Genomic DNA, 21,024 nt, shown 5'->3' with positions numbered 1-21,024 from the left:
TCATGTCTGGTCTAGTTTCTTTCTGACCAATTGTTCTGTTTCAAATCCACCTCTCTTATCTTGGAGTTAAAATTAGTTTAAATACTGTCTTGTATAATCAGGGGCGACTCATGCATAGGCACTGCGGCATCTCCAATTTTTCTCGATATATAAATATATTTATTTATTTATATTTGCTTGTAATATTCAATTTTTTCATCAACAGTCCTATACAATTCTCTTATTTTGTATAAAAAATAATAAAAATCCATCTTGTAGCACTTGGGAGGGCGAAGGATGCTAGCAGCACTGTGTTCACCACAGTGTCATATTACTACGTGCGTAAGCATATGCACGTCATAGTGAGATGCGAGCTATTAATGTAATGCAGCACTGTCCGTCGCGTAATTCCATTGTTGTTTATATGCATTTTGTGGCAGTAGTAGAGTGTTCGTAGTGCTTATCCTGTTTACTCTATCTCTTTAAATATTTGGACATTACAATTAAAGACATAACATTTAATATAGTTTTTATTTTAGAACATTATTGTGATAATGTTCTAAAATGTTTTATCGATAATAAACAATATTTTTTCATTTTATTTCGTAAGTTGCAGTACCCCCACGATTTCAAGCCATGAGCCGCCACTGTGTATAATGCTAGTTTGGTCTTTTAGCTAATTTCCTTCTCATTCCATGTAATTTATTTAAATGGATTCCCAGTATATCAGCATTCCTTATTCTATCATCTATTGCCATATTTACTTCGCCAACTTCATTAAAAACTGTACTTAAATAGTTAAACTGTGTAACCTATTCTAAAGGATTCATATAGAGAATGCAGCTGTTTTCTATTACCTTTTCTATTTAGTCTTTTCAATGTTCATTTTTATTCCAAATTTGTTACAGCAATTATTTAATTTTATTAAAGATGTTTAAAGCCTTGTGGTAGATTTAGTTAAGAAGATAGCATCTTATGCACAGAGTAAAGAACTAATATCTCCCTCCTGTCTGATATCAGATTTTAATATCTCACATAAAATACATACACATTACTTTCCATGACTTTCCACTTTCTACTAAACAGTACTTAAACTTGAAGGAAACTATAATATAAAAATAAATAACCAGAATTAATGAATAAAAATTAACAGCAATTTTCCATTGATGCCAGCGACTGTAATCTTAAATGATATTAAACACTTTTACTATGAAATTAAAAACATAATTCCAATTTAAAATCTCAAGAAGTGAAACCTTCTGCACTTACCACAAGATGATTCCTTAACCATATTAAACTTCTGAAGTTTCCAAACCAATACCTTGGATCTAAAATACATTAGCAAAGAAAAATTAAAAACACTTTAATCCCAACAGATTATCCCAATAATTATTAAAAATGCTTTCATAATATATAAAAGAAAAATATAATTGTATAACATTATTCATTACACTTATAATTCAATGTTTCCTCTTAATATGTTTAATTTTTTTTTCTAATAGCAACCACTCTTAGTTTCTGCAATAATAATAATAATAATAAAAAAATGTATATTAGTGATCCATGAATTATACATAAGTGTGCTTTTGTATCTATTTATTACCCGTTGTGATATTACAAAATAGATTACTACTGTTGTATGAAATCTTATAATGTTTGTAGGAATACTTATTACTTTATATTATCAAGAATACAGGTTGAAGACTTGTTATTTGGAATAACAGCTGATGAAACTAAGCTATGAGACTAATATATGTCTGTTAACTGCATGTGTTCTTCAGACTGGTTTGCTTGTTTTGTGGTATGAAAAACCTTAGTTTCCAAGAGATGAAAAACTCTGCCACCTCCATATGAAAACAACCAACTCACCTTCAACTGAAATGTCCTTATAAAGGTTCTTTGTGTCCTAGATGAGATCTGAACTGAGGTCCAACTAAAAAGCAAGTCCAAAATAAGAGTTCATATGTAGTTTTGTAGATCTGTATAAAACAGAGTTTATGTTAATGAACTGAATGTTGTTCAATTTGAACCAAAACTGAATCAAATCCATCCACTGAGAGACATTTCTTTGTGTGTGTGTATGTGTGTGAGAGAGAGAGAGAGAACACAAGATTGCTACAGAATTATCTGATGATTATTTTTAGCCTTTTATGTTCAAGAATTTATTTTCGATTTTTATTATGTTCAAGAATGTTTCCTATCAGAGGGATTAGTTCCAATTTCTCTTAATCTACACACAAAAACCTTTAAACAATCTCTCAACAAATATAAATTAATATATGAAAATAACTAATATAAAAAAAATAATCCAGAAAAGTATATCAGCATTTTAAAATCCAAATATTTATTTTAAAAAAATTAAGATATAGCACTAACAAATATTGTAAATGACTGTTTGGAGCATGAAGTTTTGCTCAGCTTACTGTGTGAATGCCAATGTTAACATAGTAACCATAAGAACTCAAATTTTGTCTTTTAAGTCTTGTACTGTAGCCACTTGTGATGTGTACACTTTATCTTTATATAAATAATCCCATAGAAAAAAATCTACAGTGTTATTTACTAAAATAAAGAGCCAAAAGGCTTCATTTCAGTGATGCAAAACTATATAAATCAAGTGGATATTAAATCCAGCATTATTTCAAAGCCAAATACAGAAACTATAAGTTTCATATGAAATTTGACCAGAAAGCTTACGGGAATACACTCGCCGGCATTTACAAGTTGCCCTAGCGCGGACCTTATAGCAGACATAATCGCTGCCCAAGCATCCATATATTCTCCTTCTACTGATCCATTTTGATAAGCTTTCACTGGCCTGACAGCTGTTTCAAACTGGTTCAGTAATGGATGAACCATCAGTTTACAGTATTAGTTTCTCTCTTCTCTACAAAATTTTTGTTTTAAATTTCTTAATGCCTAAATTGCCTGATCTTAACTCAAAACCTGCTCACTTTGATTCACCCACACTCTTTGATTAATTTAGTGAACCAAATCCTGCCGGCTGCACCATTTGTAAAATATGTATGTAGTATTTAGATCTTTTATCTTTATGCTTTAATCCTTTTTATAGTTCCTCTATATGATGTTTCTTAACTATTATTTAATTTCTTCTCAGTCGTGCAATCAACTCTTGGCTGCATTATTGGCCGTAGAACATTATATAGCCTACATAATGTTCTAATCACAGGCGAAGCCGCAAGTGCCGATAAGGAAGTGGCCGCAAATTATGCAGAGATTTGAAGAAAATTGTATAAGAAGGGGCTATTGTGACCAACAAATATTTAATGTCGATGAAACTGGCCTTTTTTTGGAAGCCAATGCGTTTCAAGACTTTTCTGGCTAAATCAGAGAAATCTCAGCCTTGTTATAAAGTCGCAAAGTCGAATGAAATTACTGCTAGCAATATGCGATCCATTTGGAGGTACATTCTTCCACATTGTGCAAATGATTTTAGAGGCTTTTCAAATGAATCTAACTTATGTTAAAAAATGTTTAATTTTCTTGACCAAAAAGCTCTGGAAAAACTTTTATTGGGATTATATTGATCAACTGTATATAATAAACAACTAAGTTATACCAAATAGTTTCACCAACTAAATCTGTTGGCATCTTCAGGGTACATAACTGATGTAAGGCACTAAAAAGTAAAAAGTGTCAACTATAGAACGTTCCTAAATAACAAGTGAGATCATCCATGCTCTATGAATGTATTGTACGCGGTGTTCTTTGTTTAATATAATTGGAATCGGTTGATTTGAGTTTGTAACAGTTTTTTACTTTTTAGTGCCTTACATCAGTTATGTACCCTGAAGATGCCAACAGACTTAGTTGGTGAAACTAGTTGGTATAACTTAGTTGTTTATTATATACACTTGATCGATATAATCCCAATAAAAGTTTTTTCTGAATCTAACTTAATTAAATCTCATTCTGAGAAATTGCGTGATTCCGACCTGCTAAATTTAGATGCACAGAGGGAAGATCCTGAAGAATATGAAGAAAATTTAATCATTGACAAGCCCAAAGAGATTTCACAGAAACAAATTAAAATATTTTTCATGCAACCGAAATATTTAAGTAGCAATGCTTAGAGATTGGCCCTTGTGAAGAGAGAAGCAGGAAAATTTGCAGAAGAGGCAGTTGTATGAAAAAAAGAAACAGAATGCCTGCCAGAATAATAGATTTATATTTTGAATATGTTTTATTGTCTTTCAGCTTCAGTTTTCCTTTAACTAGGTCCTGAGACATACCCTAATCCTTTTATAAAAAAATCAAGGGTAAAAAAAAGAAATTTGAGGAATGAATTATACTTTTTCCCATAGGTTATTATACTCAAGTAGTGCATTTTTGATTAATGTGCCTGTTTTAAAGAACGCATTAGGTGCACTAATCGAGAGCTTGCTGTATACTTGAGAAGGATTTGGAAGAGAAGCTTGGTGAAGAACAAGCTGGATTCAAGCCAAATAGAGGCTGTCAGGATCAGATTTTCACTTTACAACAGATAGCTGAGAAATCATGGGAATATAACAAAGATCTGTATTTAAGTTTGTAGATCTGGAAAAGGCATATGACAAGGTGCCCAAGAGAGAAGTTATTCAAAATGCTACAGTTATATGATGTTAATGGGGCATTATATCAAGCAATACTTAGTCTTTATTTGAGTTGTAAGTCAGCAGTCAGAATTGAAGTACAGGAAGATGGTTTAATGTTAATTCTGGTGTCAGACAAGGATGTACATCATCCCCTCTAATATTCCTTATCTATATGGATCACATTATGAAGGAAAGTGGTATTATACCACATTGATGGGCGAAAGGATCTATATAAGATGGATGGCTTGCATTTGAATGGTTATGGTGTAAGAAGACTTGAGAAAGTGTTGCTGAATGTAGTGGATGTGCAAATTCAGGGAAACTAGATTTGTTAAGGGGGGGGAGTAGATATACAGTCCTTAGGGAGGAAGTTGAATGTATGAATGAATATAATATGCTAGAGCAAATAAGGACAACAAACCAGAGTGGGATAGTTAATATAAGGCATCAAGGTAGGGTTGGGGCTAATGGGGGTCTTAAATTCATGTACACTAATACTAGGAGTATTAGGAACAAGAAGGAAGAGTTTTTGGCCATGGTTGGCACTTCCAGACCACAGGTTATTGGTATTAGTGAAACATGGCTGACTGTAGATGATATAGCTAGTGGGATTGAATGTGATGGGTATAGTGTGTTCAGGAATGACAGAGAGAATAAAATGGGGGGAGGAGTATTGTTGATGATAGCTGATGAGCTCCAGCCAAGGAGAATAGAAGTTGAATTGCAGGATAGAGAAAAGAGCACATTTGAGGCCATTTGGTGTGAGATTGTGGCTAGCAGAACTAAATATACAATTGGGTGCTACTATAGACCAGGTGATGGAAAAGATGGCGGTGACAGTATGCACAAGCAAATAGAAGAAATGAGTGGAAGGAGGGTGATTATTATGGGAGATTTCAACTATGGTCGCATTGATTGGCGTGAGGAGAGGACACACGGGAGGAAGGAATTGGATTTTATGCAGTTATTAAGGGATAACTATCTGCAACAGCATGTAATGGAAAATACTAGGGGTCAGAGAGTGCTTGACCTAGTAATTACATCTGAGGATTTGGCTGTAACAAATATGACCACATTGCCACCAATCGGTGAGAGTGATCATAGGGTCTTGACTTGGGAGGTGGCTAAAGGTGTAGAATTTTCAATTAAGACAGGGTACATGTGGAATTATCAGGCTGGAAAGTATGACAAGCTTAGGAGTTTGATTGGCTCAGTGCCATGGCATGTACAACTGCAAGGACTAGAAGTTGATAGTGCATGGGAGGTGGTTAAGAAGTGTTTGCAGGAGGCAATGGTTGACTGTATACCAAGAGTCCAAATAATAAATCAAGTAGGGGTTAAAGGGATGAATAACACTATTAAGCTTGAGCTGCAAAAAAAGAAACAATTGTGGAGGGAATTTAAGGAGAAAGGTGACCAGCAGGTGCAGGAACAGTATAAAGCACAGGCCAGGATGGTAACAAGAGTGGTAAGAAAAGCAAAAGCGGATTACAAAAGAAAATTGGCCATGCAGGCTAAAGAGAATCCTAAACAGTTTTTTAGATATGTAGCAAGTAAAAGGAAAAATGTACATGGCAGAATGATTTTAAAGAATGCCGATGGTAGTGAGGTAACTGAATCAGTTGAGATAGCTGAGTTACTGAGTGAGCACTTTGCAAGAATATATCATCCAGGTGGTGACATTGCAGAAACGAATAAACCAGTAGATTATACGGGAATTGTGGTGAATGAAGTGAAGGTGAGTAGTCTATTGCATAACCTCAATGTCAATACATCTGTGGGGTTGGATGGTATACCAGCTCGTGTAGTACGAGAAGCAGCTAATAAATTGTCAGTACCCTTGACCATTTTGTTTAATTTGAGTCTCGGGTCTGGGTTAGTCCCGAGCGGGTGGAAGGAGGGGAAAATAGTTCCACTGCATAAAGGTGATTCCAAGACCGCTGTTGTAAATTACCGACCGATTAGCATATCAGGAATCATTGTCAAGGTCTTAGAGAAATTAGTCAAGAAAAGAATACAGGATTGGATAGATGAAAATGGGATATTGTATGGGGGACAACATGGTTTTGTGAAGGGTAGATTATGCCTCAGTAACTTGCTCACGTTTTATAACACAGTGACAGCTGAACTGGATAGGGGTAATGGGTTTACAGTGATACTACTGGACCTTGCCAAGGCCTTTGACAGGATACCACATGGAATCCTAATCAGTAAACTGGAGCAGATGGGGATAGATATAGGGTTGGTAAGATGGATAGGAGGGTGGTTGAAGGAGAGATACCAGAGAGTGGTTTATTCAGGAGTGGAGTCAAAAAGACGTCTTGTGACTAGTGGAGTGCCGCAGCTGTTCTTGGACCACTGCTTTTCAATTTGTTCATCAATGATATTGGAAAGGATTTGAGAGGAAGTGTTCACTTGTTTGCTGATGATGCAAAGTTGGGTAGAGCAATTGTGAGTGCACAGGATGTCAAAATTTTACAGGATGATTTGGATAGTTTGGAGGACTGGGCTAGGAAAAATGGATGTCAGTTTAATGTGGCAAAGTGTAAGGTTATGCACTTTGGGGTGAAAAGAATAGCAGCAGTATATCGCATAGGTGGAACCATACTCCAGGAGATTGATGAGGCCAGGGATTTGGGAGTGCTGGTGGATAGGGAGTTGAAGCTTAGGAGGCACATTGCAAAAGTAACTCAAACAGCTCACCAAATCACTTGGCTTATGAAAAAGACTTTAACATGCAGAGAGAAGCAAGTTGTTGTTCCTCTGTATCGAGCCTTGATAAGACCCCATCTGGATTTCTGTGCCCAGTTATGGGCACCAGGGTTTCTTCGTGATGGGGAGGAAGTGGAGAGGGTCCAGAGACGAGTGACCAAGATGATAGCAGGTCTGTGGAATGAACCTTATGAGAATAGGTTGAAGATTTGTGGGTTGCAGAAATTGGACGATAGGCGAAGGAGGGGTGATATGATTGAGACATTCAAATTACTGAAGGGTTTTTATAAGATTGATCCAGAAGATATTTTTGAAAATATGACTGGTGGTGGGAGGACTAGGGGCCATGCATGGAAGCTGGGCAAGAGCGTGGTTGACAAGGGTGTTAGAGCTAGGTTTTTTACTTGGAGAGTGGTGAATGAGTAAAATAAGCTTCCAGAGTCTGTTGTGGGTGCTACGACCGTGAATGAGTTCAAGATAGATACTGATAGATACTGTTATGATACTGATATGATAGATACTGTGTGAATGTTGAATAGTTGTTCCAGACATGATGTTAGGGCCTCTCTCGATGAGTCTGTCGATTCCTTGGAGTTTCCCGGAACAATAATAATAATAATAAACCTGATATCAAAATTGGAGGTGTTAATCTTAGCTGTTTGCTTTTTGCAGATGATGTCATACTTCTAAATAAATTCTCTACAAGTCTGCAAGATACCAAGATTAAATTGAATAATTGTTGTAATAGATATGGTATGAAGGTCAGCATTAAAAACACAAAGACAATGTAAATAGGCAGAAACATTGAAAATATCAACTGCATTGTGAATGGAGAACTTATAGAACAAGTAAAACATTTCAGCTACTTAGACACGATTTTTAGTGAAGATGGTAAATTAAATATGGAAATAGACAACAGAATCAACAAAGCTGATATGGTGGGAAGTCAACTCAATAAATTTATATGGAATAAGAGAGAGATTAGCCAAAACACTAAATTAGCTGTATACAAGACAGTTCAAACTAAGTTTAACTTATGGATCTGAGAGCTGGGTTAGAAGTAAAACACTTGCCCAAAGACTAGAGACCGCAGATATGAGAGTCCCGAGAAAGATTAGAGGCGTGACCAGATGGCATCATGACAATATCATATTAAAAATGAGGTCCGCGCGGTTAGCCTAGTGGCTATGCGCTTCGCAACCATATGCCTGGGGAAGGAGTGTCCTGGACTCGATTCTGTCGCCGACGTGAGGAGCTTAAGGATCTTCCTCAGCCATAGCCATTCAAATACTGCATGAATGGAACCAACATGTTCTTGATGTAGCGTCAAGAAACCAAGAAACAACAACAACAACAAAAAAAAAAAAAAAAGATGAACCTGTAGGTTCATCGGTTTTTTTGTCCACTTAGATGGAAATGTGCTCTGTCCAAGAACCAGACATGGAGAAAGGATGGATCTTCATCTGGCCAGCATGCATGCACAGTATTCTTGTCATGCAGTGTAAAATACTGACCCACCTGAGTGACGTAGGAAAAGGCACTCAGCTCCTTACAGATTCTCTGCAGAGACTATAACACTTGCTCCAGAATACACTTGTTATTCTCATTTGTGTTAATGGTTCATGGTCTCCCCGAATGACCTTTGCAGTGAGGCAGAACACTACCGGTACATCAGAACCTCTCAATTAAGGCAATGATGAAACTATTGCCCAGGGCATGCTTACAAAAACAACAAACAAGTCATAGCCTTGGATCATTTACTCTACCAACTCTGCATGAATGAAAAGAATTCTCAACAATAAGCATCTTTTCTTCCAATGCCAACACCACTGCTACAGCTATGTAACGTAATGGCAAACTCTACATGCTGTTCTATTAATGTGCATGCAATTGAACGGCATATCTCATAGTGCATGTGCTGAAGGGGGGTGTGAAGTTCAGTACTGTTTTTTATGCACCATGCCATATAACCCACACCACATGTCATACATTCTCTTGAATTCGTTCACTATCTGCAGTCACAACCTCCAAAGGCAAGCCATTTCAGTTACACAATGCTTAGCAAGAAAAAAATCTAGATTTCAACCCTTTCTTAACTGCACTGATTCTTAACTTTCCTGGATGCATTCTCATCCTCTCCCAACCCCATAAAATGAAAAATTCCATCTCCCGGTATGATCCTTACAGAAGTTTGTAGGTCTCTATAATCCCCTCTTTCTCCTATCAACAGTCCACAAATTCTCAATCTCTCCTCATAATCTACATTCCATAACGCTCTTATGAAGCCAGATGTAAATGTTGTCTACAATTACAAAAAAAAACAAAGAACAAAAAAAAAGTTGTTAACCCCTATTCAGAACTCTCTCATACAAGAAGACTTACATGCACTAGAACAGCACACAGCTCAGTACTCGAGTCATGTGCAGTAAATTTACTGCTAAACTAATCACTATACCTCTGCTTTTAAGCTCTTCTTTTTACTCTCCTTTAGAAGCATTACTCTAGTAGCTTCATAAAATACTGTGGTAAGGATGATAGCAATGCAGTATCCAAAATCTGTGAATAGCATGATGTAATGATGCAGCCTGAAAGCAAAAATCTGTAAGAGCTAACTGATTTTAGAAGACATTTAACAAGACTAGTTTAACATGCACGATGTCACAATTAGAAAAACATCAGAGAACAACTGGTGCACTGAACATATCGTATTAACCAAATATATCATGATAAGAAGAGTCTGAATATACCTCAGAACTGCTGAAAGGCAGTTTACAAAAAGTTGCTTAAGGGGTCAAAGCCGGTAATTGGGAGGAGACCTCCACATCACCTTTAAGAAATAAGGAGAACTGATTGTGGTTTCTGACCTAATGTCAATCCTCACCTTCATCTGGTGCACCCTGTTACTGGGAATCATATCGACTGGGTACTGAATAAATGAGGATCGGTGGGTAATTTAGGACTTAGCTGACCAAATTATACTCTCTACTAGCTTAAACCAGAAATACACATCATCATCATCGTCGTCATCCTGCCATGTACCCTCAAGGGGGTGTACAGGATATGATAGTACTACATGAAAAAAATTACATCATTACTAACTTCCTATCTACAATTTTCCTCCAAATCAGTCAGTTACTTGTCAACATTATCAGATCTTATATTTCCATCGTCTAAGGCACTTTGTACCGTATCAATCGACCTATATCTTGGTCTTCCTCTGGGTCTTTTTGCTGCCAACCTGGCAGAGAACACTTGTTTTGCTAATCTTTCTTCGCCCATTCTGTTTAAGTGACCATACCACCTGAGATTAGCTCTGCTAACACATTCCTGAATGATGACAATGTCAAGTTATTTCCTAATATCCTCATTTTTAACATGATGTTGCCATTGATGCTATCTGTTCACGCCTATAATCTTTCTCAGGACTCTCATATCTGTGGTCTCTAGTCTTTGGTCAAGTGTTTTACTTCTGACCCAGCTCTCAGACCAATAAGTTGAAACTGGTTTTAACACTGTCTGGTATACAGCTAATTTAGTGTTCCGACTAATTTCTCTCTTATTCCATATCAATTTATTCAATTGACTTCCCACCATACCAGCTTTGCTGATTCTGTTGTCTATTTCTATATTTAATTTATCATCTTCAGTAAAAATCGTGCCTAAGTAGCTGAAATGTTTTACTTGTTCTACAGCTTCTCCATTCACAACACAGTTGACATTTTCAATGATTCTGCCTATTTTCATTGTCTTTGTCTTTTTAATGCTGACCTTCATATCATATCTATTACAACAGTTATTCAATTTAGTCAGAGAATCTTGCAGTCTTGTAGCAGATTTATTTAGACATATAACATCATCTGCATAAAGCAAAGATGCTGACATTAACATCTCCAATTTTGTTATCAAGTTTAATATCACTTTCCTTCATAATGTGATCCATATAGATAATGAATAACAGAGGGGATAATGTACATCCTTGTCTCACACCAGATTTAACATTAAACTATCTTCCTGTACTTCCTTCAATTCTAACTGCTGACTTACAACTCAACCCAAGCTTTTCTTCCACAATTCTTCTCAACCGTTTCTCAAGTATACTTGCATAGATCTTGCCAGGAACACTCAGTAGGGAAATACCTCTGTAATTCTCACATTCAGTTTTATTTCCCTTTTTATATATGGGTACTATGAGAGCTCTACTCCAATCATCGGGAATTCGTCCCTCTGTCCAGGCTTTCTGAACTATGCAGTGCAGCCACTGTAAGACTCTTATACCACCATACTTCAGCATTTCTGGTCGAATATCATCTACTCCTGCTGCCTTTCCACATTTCAAGCCTTTGATGGCTTTTTCTACTTCAAGTATGGATATGTATTCCTGACTGCATGCCTGGTCAGTGTTTTTTTACCACTGTGCTGTGATCACTGCTTGTTTCATTTAGCAGTTTATCAAAGTAATTACTCCATATTTCAAGGATATCTTTTTCTCCCATTTTCATGTAACCTTTATCATCTCTAACTCCTTTTACAGCACTTTTTCCTCCATTCCTAAGCTTCTTTAACAACCTCCAGAATATTTTGATACCTTCTTGATATTTATTTTCTATATTCTTGCCAAAGTTCTCCCATGGCTTATGTTTAGCTAGTTTTACACAGTGTTTAGCATTCTTGCATTTGTCTCTGTATTCTCTAAGAGCACAAGCTGACTTATTTGCCAGGAACTTTTTGATATGCTTTCTTCTTTTCCTTCAAAAGAAGATTTTGATATGCTTTCTTCTTTTCCTCTTTAACTTCCTGTGTCCATCAGGGAGTTCTGATTTTTTTATCCTTGCAGACAACCTCACCACATGTCTCTCTGGCAGAATCAATCAATTTTCTTCAGAGTTTGCCACTGAATCTCCAAGGTTTGATTCCTGTTCTCAACCTCTCTCATTTTTTCTTCAATAATCTTTGTGTATTTTAGTCTACAGTTCACATCTGAGAGCTGCTCAACTTATATTCGCTTTAAAACTTTCTTACATGTTATTCTTTTCAATATGAAATTCAATTTTATCCTGCTCAAGACTATATAGTGATCACTTCCAATTTCAAATCCTCTGTACACTCTGGTGTACTGCTCATTAACTATGTTATTGTTGATCACTATCAACAATAACATAGTCAATGAGACTTTTCTTATTTCTTGCCTCTTCTCTCCATGTGAATTTGTGCACATTTTTATTGGAACATGGTGTTAGTAATAACCAGTCCATGTCCTGAGCAGAAATCATACAGATATTTGCCATTATTATTAGTTTTGCTCTTTTCTCCAAATTTTTCCAAAATATTTTTGTATGTCTCACAATCATTCCCTACTCTGCTATTTAGATCCCCAACAAGGACCAACTTTTCCTTTTTCATTGTGTCAGTTGCTTTTTCTAAAGCCTCAAAAAATTCCTCCACTTCTACCTTAGTAGAACCTTCTGTGGGACCATAGGCACAAATAAGGCTCATTGTCCAGTTCCCCATTCTCATATTTGCCCACATTACTCTACTCGAGACTGACTGCCATTCAAGAAGATTAGCCTCGTATTTTGTGTTGAATACTATGGCTACTCCTTCTTTTCCTTGATTGTAATTGTCTGAATATAACATTTTGTATTTATTGTTCAGAAAGATCTCACCAGTTTTTGTCTTTTTTGTTTCAGTCACCTCTATTATGTCGATCTAGTTCTTATCTAATTCCTCAGCTAGTTCCATTTCTTTGCCATTCAGGCTTCTTATGTTGATAGTACTGATCTTTAACTCTGGTGATGTTGAGTTGGGGTTTGTTTTCAGATTTGTCAGAAATACACATAATGGTACAAAACAATGAAATTTCATGCTAGCTGAAACATTGCCTGGTTAAACAAAGTCACTGCTGTTTTTGTCAAGAACCACGATGAATAGTGTAAAGTCAGTTAGTGGAACAAACTCCAACCCAACGTTTAGAAGAAGAACAACAAATCAAATGTGAAAAAAAATAACAACAGGAACCATCAAAATAAGGAGTATTGATGGAAAGGAAATTGAACTCACAGAAGAAATGGAAAAGTACCACATGGACATAATTGTCATTATTCACATTGATCGTATACAATAAAGACAATTCATTGAGAAAAGGGAAAAATAAAGGAAGCAATGCAAACTATAAATGGAAGATTGAGTCTTAAAAGAAAGAAATACGGAATAGAAAAACAGAAGGAAAGTGAGAGGAATCATTTAAAATTTTTGGTAACTTGAAAGCTCTATCAAGAACTCTTCCAATTCATAGTGGGGATTTTACAGTTACTATCAATAATAATAAACAGAGTTATAACAAACTTATTCATTACAACAAATGCTAAAAAGTCCTGACCAAAGACTCATAGATACAATGCTATGCTAAAAGAAATTTGCTATAACAAATTATTCCCTCATACAGACTACAGTAACAAAGTGTTCCTGTAGTCTATACAAGTTTACTATAGTGAAAGTCAACTGTTATTATTATTATATGACACCTCCTAGTAGTCCAAGGACACGCTTTAGGACACTACAATACACAACTTATCTGCCTGAATCTTCCATTTAATTTCTATCTTTAATATTTAATCCATTGTCATCTTTTACTATTATTTCCTTTCTTCCCTATTTTGAGATTGTTCCATAGTACTTTCATATTTTTGTCATTCTCTATTGTATCATTTTATCTTCTTTCTTTTCTTTTTATCTTTTATAATTTTTTTTCTGATTATTTTATTTATTTCTGTAAATTCTATTATATTTCTTTTTAAATTATTCAATTCGTTTTCATCATTTTCCCAAGAGATTTTTGTTAATCTTCTTTTCAATTTTACGTGCACTTTCTATAATTAATAATTAAATTAAACTGATGAAATCAAATTAATTCTGTGTATTATCCAATTTTAGACTTTTGTTTTCATTTGTATAATTTCTTCGACTGTGTAATTTGTTTCAAATTTCTTCCTAGAATAATTTTTGTTTGCAGTTTCATCATCATCCTCAAATTTCTGACATGTACCTTTAGGGAGAGAAGGTTTACAGGATATTATTATAGCACTACATGAGAAAGTTACATCTTTACTAACTTTCTGTTCATAATTTTCCTCCAAATTAGCCTTTAATCTGCCAAGTCTCCAATATTATCAGATCTTATCAGATATCTTCTAAGGCACCTTTTACTGTATCCATCTACCTAGATCTTAATCTATCTGGGTCTTTTCCTGCTATCCTGGCAAAGAACAAGAAAACTTGTTTTACTGATATTTCCTCTCCCATTCTATTTAAGTGACCATACCTATATCATCTGAGATTAGCTATGCTAATAATATCAAGTTCTTTCCTAATATCCTCAACTTTTAATGATACTACATTGATGCCACATGTTCACTTCCTTAATCTTTCTCCAAACTTCTCATATCTATGGTTTCCAGTCTGATTGAACACTGTCTTGTATACAGCTAGTTTAGTGTTTTGACTAATTTCTCTCTTATTCCATATATATATATATATGTGTGTGTGTGTGTGTGTGCGTGTACATACAATTATAAAGCATAATTAGCAAAGCTAATTATGCTGTATATTTCCATATTTAATATTCTATCTTCACTAAAAATTGTGCCTAAATAACTGAAATATTTTACTTGTTCTATAGGTGCTCCATTCAGAAGGCAGTGAATGTTTCTGCCTGTTTTCTTTGTCTTTTCATTGCTTGATTTTCATACCAAGTTTGGTATGTTTACAGTTAATGTATCGTTATTTATCTCTACATGTTATTTCATCTTATTGATTCTATCCTCTATTGTTATTTTTCCCCCTAACTATTCTATGATCACTTCTTATGACTACTAGACTCATGGAACATCTTTAAATATTTTTATATGATATGATAAAATACGGTCTATTTTGCTTCTTGTTTGTCTATTTGGACTCATCCATCTTGATTTTCTCTTTGGTCTTTTCTTATAAAATATGTTTATAGCATTCAACTACAGTAGATCCACATAATAAAACTTATATTTCCTCTTTAATTTCCTTCTCCTATTCCATTTTTTCTCCTATTCCATTTTTTCTCCTATATATTTTTCATGTTCGTTTTTATTTTTTCCCAGTACTGCATTAGTCTCCTAACATAACTGTTTAGCCTATAGCCATGATTTTCAACCTTTTTCATAACACCTAGACTAATTATTAAAATTCTGTGGCACACTAAAAATATATTCTTTTAATTTTTTTGATGATCTGGCAAAAAATAGGCATAATTTTGATTGATTTACACACACAAGTAGATGGAAGACCAGACACTAATAAATAAATGCGCAAATTATGACATTATTTCTTTCAATTAATTTGTTTTCATAAATCTCACGGCACACTGGTTGAAAATCGTTGGCCTATAGGACTGTTGGTTGGTGCACATATTTATATGATTTGAGCTGTGTTCTTTTCTGATGCTTGTAATATAACATATGCTATACAATGATATTTCAATAATATTTAGTAACCTTCTTTACTATGCTTTTGTTTATAAGGAAGCCAACTCCTTTCTGTTTGACATCATCTGATCCTTTTGAGTAAAGCACATTTCCCAATTTTAGTATTATATATTCTTCTCATTTTCTTTTTGTTTCTCGCAGACCTATTACATCCAATTTCATTTTTCTTAATTTATGTGCCAATTCTCCTACATTTTCATCATATGCTATTTAATGTATACAGCAACATTGGTTTTCATGTAATTGCTTTCATCATATTGTTCTGTTGCAGAATGTCTGGTCTAATAACCTTGTTTCACCTGAAGTAGGTTCTCTGGTGATTTTAAAGCCACACAATGGTGGATATTATGGGTTCATTCTTAAATGTTGCTTATTCCTGGTTGTAATAGGAGAAGGATTCGTCTTTCTTCCATGAAGACAAAATAACTTCATGGAAAAAAGAATTAAAAACATAAAAGAAGTTTAATAACAATTTAATGTGATGGATGTGTCTCAATACTGCTACACCAATATCAGGTGAAATATTTCAAACTGCAATTCTTAGATTCGTCTTTCTTCATGGACTACTGAGAGGATTGGCAGTATTCCATTTCACCAGAGCTATGGAATGCTATTGTTGATATCATCACAGTTGACATCTAGAAGAACAAGTAACCTACTTCTGTTCCTAACCATCATACAATGCTCTGCCTCAGAATATGTCTAAGTAACCAAGTAAGCTCCTGTAGTCAGCTGTCTCCATCCTTAGGGAATAGTAGATGCCACTGGAAGTTGCTCCTCTGGAGTACTACTGCTATTATGCCCAGATTGGAATCCCTTTCAGTTTGATTTTCGGTATCAAATTGTTCTGACTCGATAGGCTGGAACAGGCTGATACTGAAGAATCAGACTGACAATGAATTTTGAGAATGTACTGAGCTATGCTGGCAGTAGAATACGCTACTTCCAGCATAGTTCAATACATCCTTAAAACATGCAAAGCCGTTTCACTACATCTAGGTGAGGATTCTGTGAAGGTGGATGGTAAACCTATAGAACAAATAAAATATTTCAGCTATTTAGGCACATTTTGTAGTAAAGATGACAAATGATATATGGAAATAAACAACAGAATAAGCAAAACATATGGTAAGAAGCCAAATGAATAAATTTATATGGAATAAGAGAGAAATTAGTCAAAACACTAAGATGTGTACAAAAGTGTGCAGTTCAAACAAATTTTAATCTATACATCTGAGAGATGGATTAGAAATAAAAGAGTTGATCAAAGACTAGAAACCCACCGATACGAGAGCTCTGAGAAACATAAGAGAATGTGAAGAGATGCATCAGTTGCAGAACGATATTAAAAAAAATAAAGATATCTTGACACTGGTTAGCATTCAATGTGTGAATGGAGCTAATCTAAGGTTGTATGATCACTTAAACCAAATGGGAAAAAGAAGGTTAGTAAAACTGCTATTTGATGCCAAGAAAAAGATCTGGATAAAGACCGAGATCTAGGTAGATTTATGCAGTTATTTATACTTACTTATCCTCTCCACTCCCTACAAAGCATAGGGCCTCAATCACTGTTCTCCATTGAACTCTGTTCATTGCTACTTTCTTGATCTCATTCCAGGATTTTCCCAGCTGTTTCAATTCTGCTTCAATTTCTCTCCTCCAGCTCATCTTGGATCATCCCCTTCTTCTGCTTCCTTGTGGGTTCCATTCCATGGCTGTCTTTGCTATATCCCTATCTGAGTTTTTCTGATTGTGTAGCCTATCCACTTATATTCTCTTTTTATTATTTTTGTTTTGATGTCAGATTAATTTGTTATGTCCCATAATGTGTTGTTTGAAATTCTATTTGGCCAGTATATTCCCAATATCTTTCTAAGACACCTACTTTTGTAAATCCACAGTTTATTTAAATTCCTTTTGATAAATCTCCAGGTTTCAGATCCATATAGTAGAAGCATCTTTACATTTGTGAAGTCTTGAGATTTATTACTTAACCATATATTTTTCACTGTATTGAAGACAATTTGGGGCTTTTATTTTTAATTCTATTTTTTGTCTTCCTTCAATGCTTACTACTGATCTAGACCAGCGCTTCCTGAACTGTGGGTCATTTCCCCCTTGGGGGGGGGGGCATAGGTTTTGTTGACGGGCCATGAAATAATGAAAACAAATTGATAAAAAAAACTAAGTAGATTTTTTTTATCTTAAAAGAAACGTATTTAATTTTTATTATTTATTTTTTGTTATTTTTTATATTTTAACGGAAAAAAAATCACACATTGATGTTGGTTCACAAATTTTGCTTCCTGCATATTTCGGTGCTTAATGAATATTAGTAAATATATGCTTATTCATATAAGTTTCATTTCAAAGCAGAAATCTAAGAATTGTAGTTTGAAATATTTCACCTGATATTGGTGTAGCAGTATTGAAATACATCCATCACATTAAATTGTTATCAAACTTCTTTTATGTTTTTAATTCTTTCTTTATTACTAATCGTTTTATGTTTCATGTGCTTGCATTGCAAATGTACAATAACAATACATTTATTTATATAAAAATATGAGATAATGTGCCATGTCAAATGTGTATATAAGATGCTAAAAATGTAATATTTGCATTTGATTTTTTCAATATTTGCTGTGTATGTTTTGTATTGAATATAAATACAATAAACATTATAATAATATATGTCTATATTACGATTTTTTTTCCGAGGGGGGCTGTGAAATATTTTAATTTTTCCAAAAATCAAATGGCCTTGACATCCAGAAGTTTGGGAAGCACTGATCTACACAACCAAAAGTGTCTATCTGTTCTAGTGGTTCTTCCATAAGTTGGAGTGTTAGATTTTGTTTGGAATTAATCTTCATTATTTTAATTTATTTTTAAGCCACACTTTGATGCTTCCAGGTTTATATTATCTATTTTTCTTTGCATATGTTGGTGCTTTTGAGCTAGCAAGCATATGTCATCAGCAAACTTTAAGTCAGGGGTTCCCAACGTTTTTGTTTCCTAGAGCACATTCTAAAATACCGGTAAGGCGACAGGCACCATCTATTTTTCTATTTTTTCAAGCAAATTTTTTGAATTCTTTTGTTAAATGAATACATACAAAGTTTACATTATAATCAAGTGTTTTATTACTTAAAAGTTTACATTATATAGTAATTTAAATATATATGTTTTGGGAGGGCAGGTTCGATTTTAGTTGATTTAATTTTTTCGTTCTTATTTCAGATTTAAGTGGATAATTCGTATTAAAAGTGGCATGCATTGTCTTGCATTGAATGTTTTTTCGGAATTGCAACACTATTGTTGCACAACAAACAATGCAATTATCTTTAAAATTAAAGAAACAATATGTTTCCTCCCAGTCAGTGTTAAAATTATAAGTTCATTGTCTTTTACTCGATTCACTCATTTTAGGATTAAAAATCAAAATATTTCAAAAATTTAAGTACAAGACACTGTTAAAATTATGTGCATATAACTAGCAACAGATAATGAACAACTTCAAATGCGCGTCTACTTTACATTGTATGCGTTTAATACTCGTCATGTGTCATTAACGCATGCATCATATAGCATGCCATGAATTGTTGCATGATGTGCACGTGATTATTTCAAACTATACAGCACACGGTTGAACAACGGTGGGCACACACAAATTGGTCGACGGGTGCCATGGTGCCCCGCGGGCATAGGGTTGGGAACGCCTGCTCTAAGTGTAATTTATTTGTCCATCCCCATTGCATATTAATGCTTTCATCTATTGTAATTCTCATCCCGAAGTCTATTACTATTAAGAAGATTATAAGAAAAAGCATGCAACCTTGCCTTACACCTCTTGTTGTTTTTATTTTTTTTTTTACTTAAATTCCGATTACACATTACCTTGATTTTATAATTGTCATATGCTGCTTTTACTATATTAGTTATTTTCTCTGGTATGCCATAGCATTTCATTAAATTCCAAATTACTTATCTGTTTATACTATCAAATGCTTTTTCAAAGTCAATGAAAACCAAATACAGGCTGCTCTGCCATTCTATTGATGTTCAATAAAAATTCCTGGGATTATTATTTTGTCCATGCATGATCTATTAGGTCTGAAAGCTGTTTGTTCTTTCCAGTTTAGGTTTTGATTTCATGTTTCATTCTTTCTAATATTATTCTAATGAAGATTTTACAAACTGTGATTAGAAGAGATATTCCTGTCCAGTTTTTGTATTCTTTTGTATCCTCTTTCTTTGTATTTTCACCAATAATCCTATATTCCAGTCATCTGGTCATTCTTCCTTTATCTATATTTCATTCAGATATCAGGTCTGGTTTAAGTAGTTCTGCTTGTATATTGTCTATCTCTGCAGCTTGCCATTTTTGAGTGTCTTTATTGCCTTAGTTATTTCTGCCTTTGTTATTTCTCCTGTACTTATATTTAATGTTTCCATTTCAGTATTTTCTGGGAGCAGAGTTTCTTGTATTGGGATTTCACTGTTTCTGAATCTCTCATCAGTATGTTTCTTTGTTTATCTCTTACTGGTCTCTCTTTTCTCATATTTCTTCCAGTTATCTTCCTTGTTATTTTGAAAAGTTTCTTGGTCGAATCAAAGTTTGCTGCAGTCTGTTCGGCCTCCTTACAGAGTTCCTCAGTGGATTTTCGTTTATCACCTCTTACACTTTTCTTTATTTGTCTTATTTATCTCCTTTTCTTCATTTTGTTCATTGTCTGCTGTTTCTTAACTCTCTCCTGTTTTCCTAGTATTTCTTCAGTTATTTCATTGTACAATTGTTTTATATTTTGCCATTTTTTTTTCTATATCTCCATTTTTTCCTTCACTATGTATTATTGTTTCCTACTTGCTTTTGATCATACAAGCAAAGTGAAGGGAAAAAATGGAGATACAGAAGTAATATCCTTATTTTTCAGTTTATTTATATTATAACAGTTTCTTTTGCTCCTTGATTTAAATATCTTTGCTAGTTTCATTTTTATCTTTGTCACCACCAGTATATGGTGTATGTATGTATGTGAATGCTCCTCTCCATGATCTTACATCCTGCAAGGATGATTTCCATGTTTTATATATAGTTATGTGATCTATTTGGTTTTTACTTTACCTTCTGGTGAGATACAGGTTTGTTTATGTATAAACCTTATGCTGAAATATTGTACCTCCTATGATTAAGTTTGTTAAATAGCCAGAAGTCC

At 34.4% G+C, this 21,024-nt stretch overlaps 1 protein-coding gene across 1 annotated transcript in view; it reads right to left on the bottom strand.

Moving 5' to 3' along the window:
• Positions 1 to 21,024, bottom strand: part of Sras (Ras converting CAAX endopeptidase Sras) — a 190,344-nt gene that overhangs the window by 72,462 nt on the left and 96,858 nt on the right. The window contains exon 2 of the mRNA XM_090406984.1: positions 1,249 to 1,307. Within this exon, the coding sequence (XP_090263110.1) occupies positions 1,249 to 1,307 (59 nt within the window). The remainder of the gene's footprint in view (positions 1 to 1,248; positions 1,308 to 21,024) is intronic.

Source organism: Typopeltis vanoorti, chromosome 17, assembly GCF_054136105.1.
Source record: "Typopeltis vanoorti isolate ZY-2024b chromosome 17, IOZ_Tvanoo_1.0, whole genome shotgun sequence".
Taxonomy (NCBI): Eukaryota; Metazoa; Arthropoda; class Arachnida; order Uropygi; family Thelyphonidae; genus Typopeltis; species Typopeltis vanoorti.
This window is presented reverse-complemented; position numbering and strand designations above follow the sequence as displayed.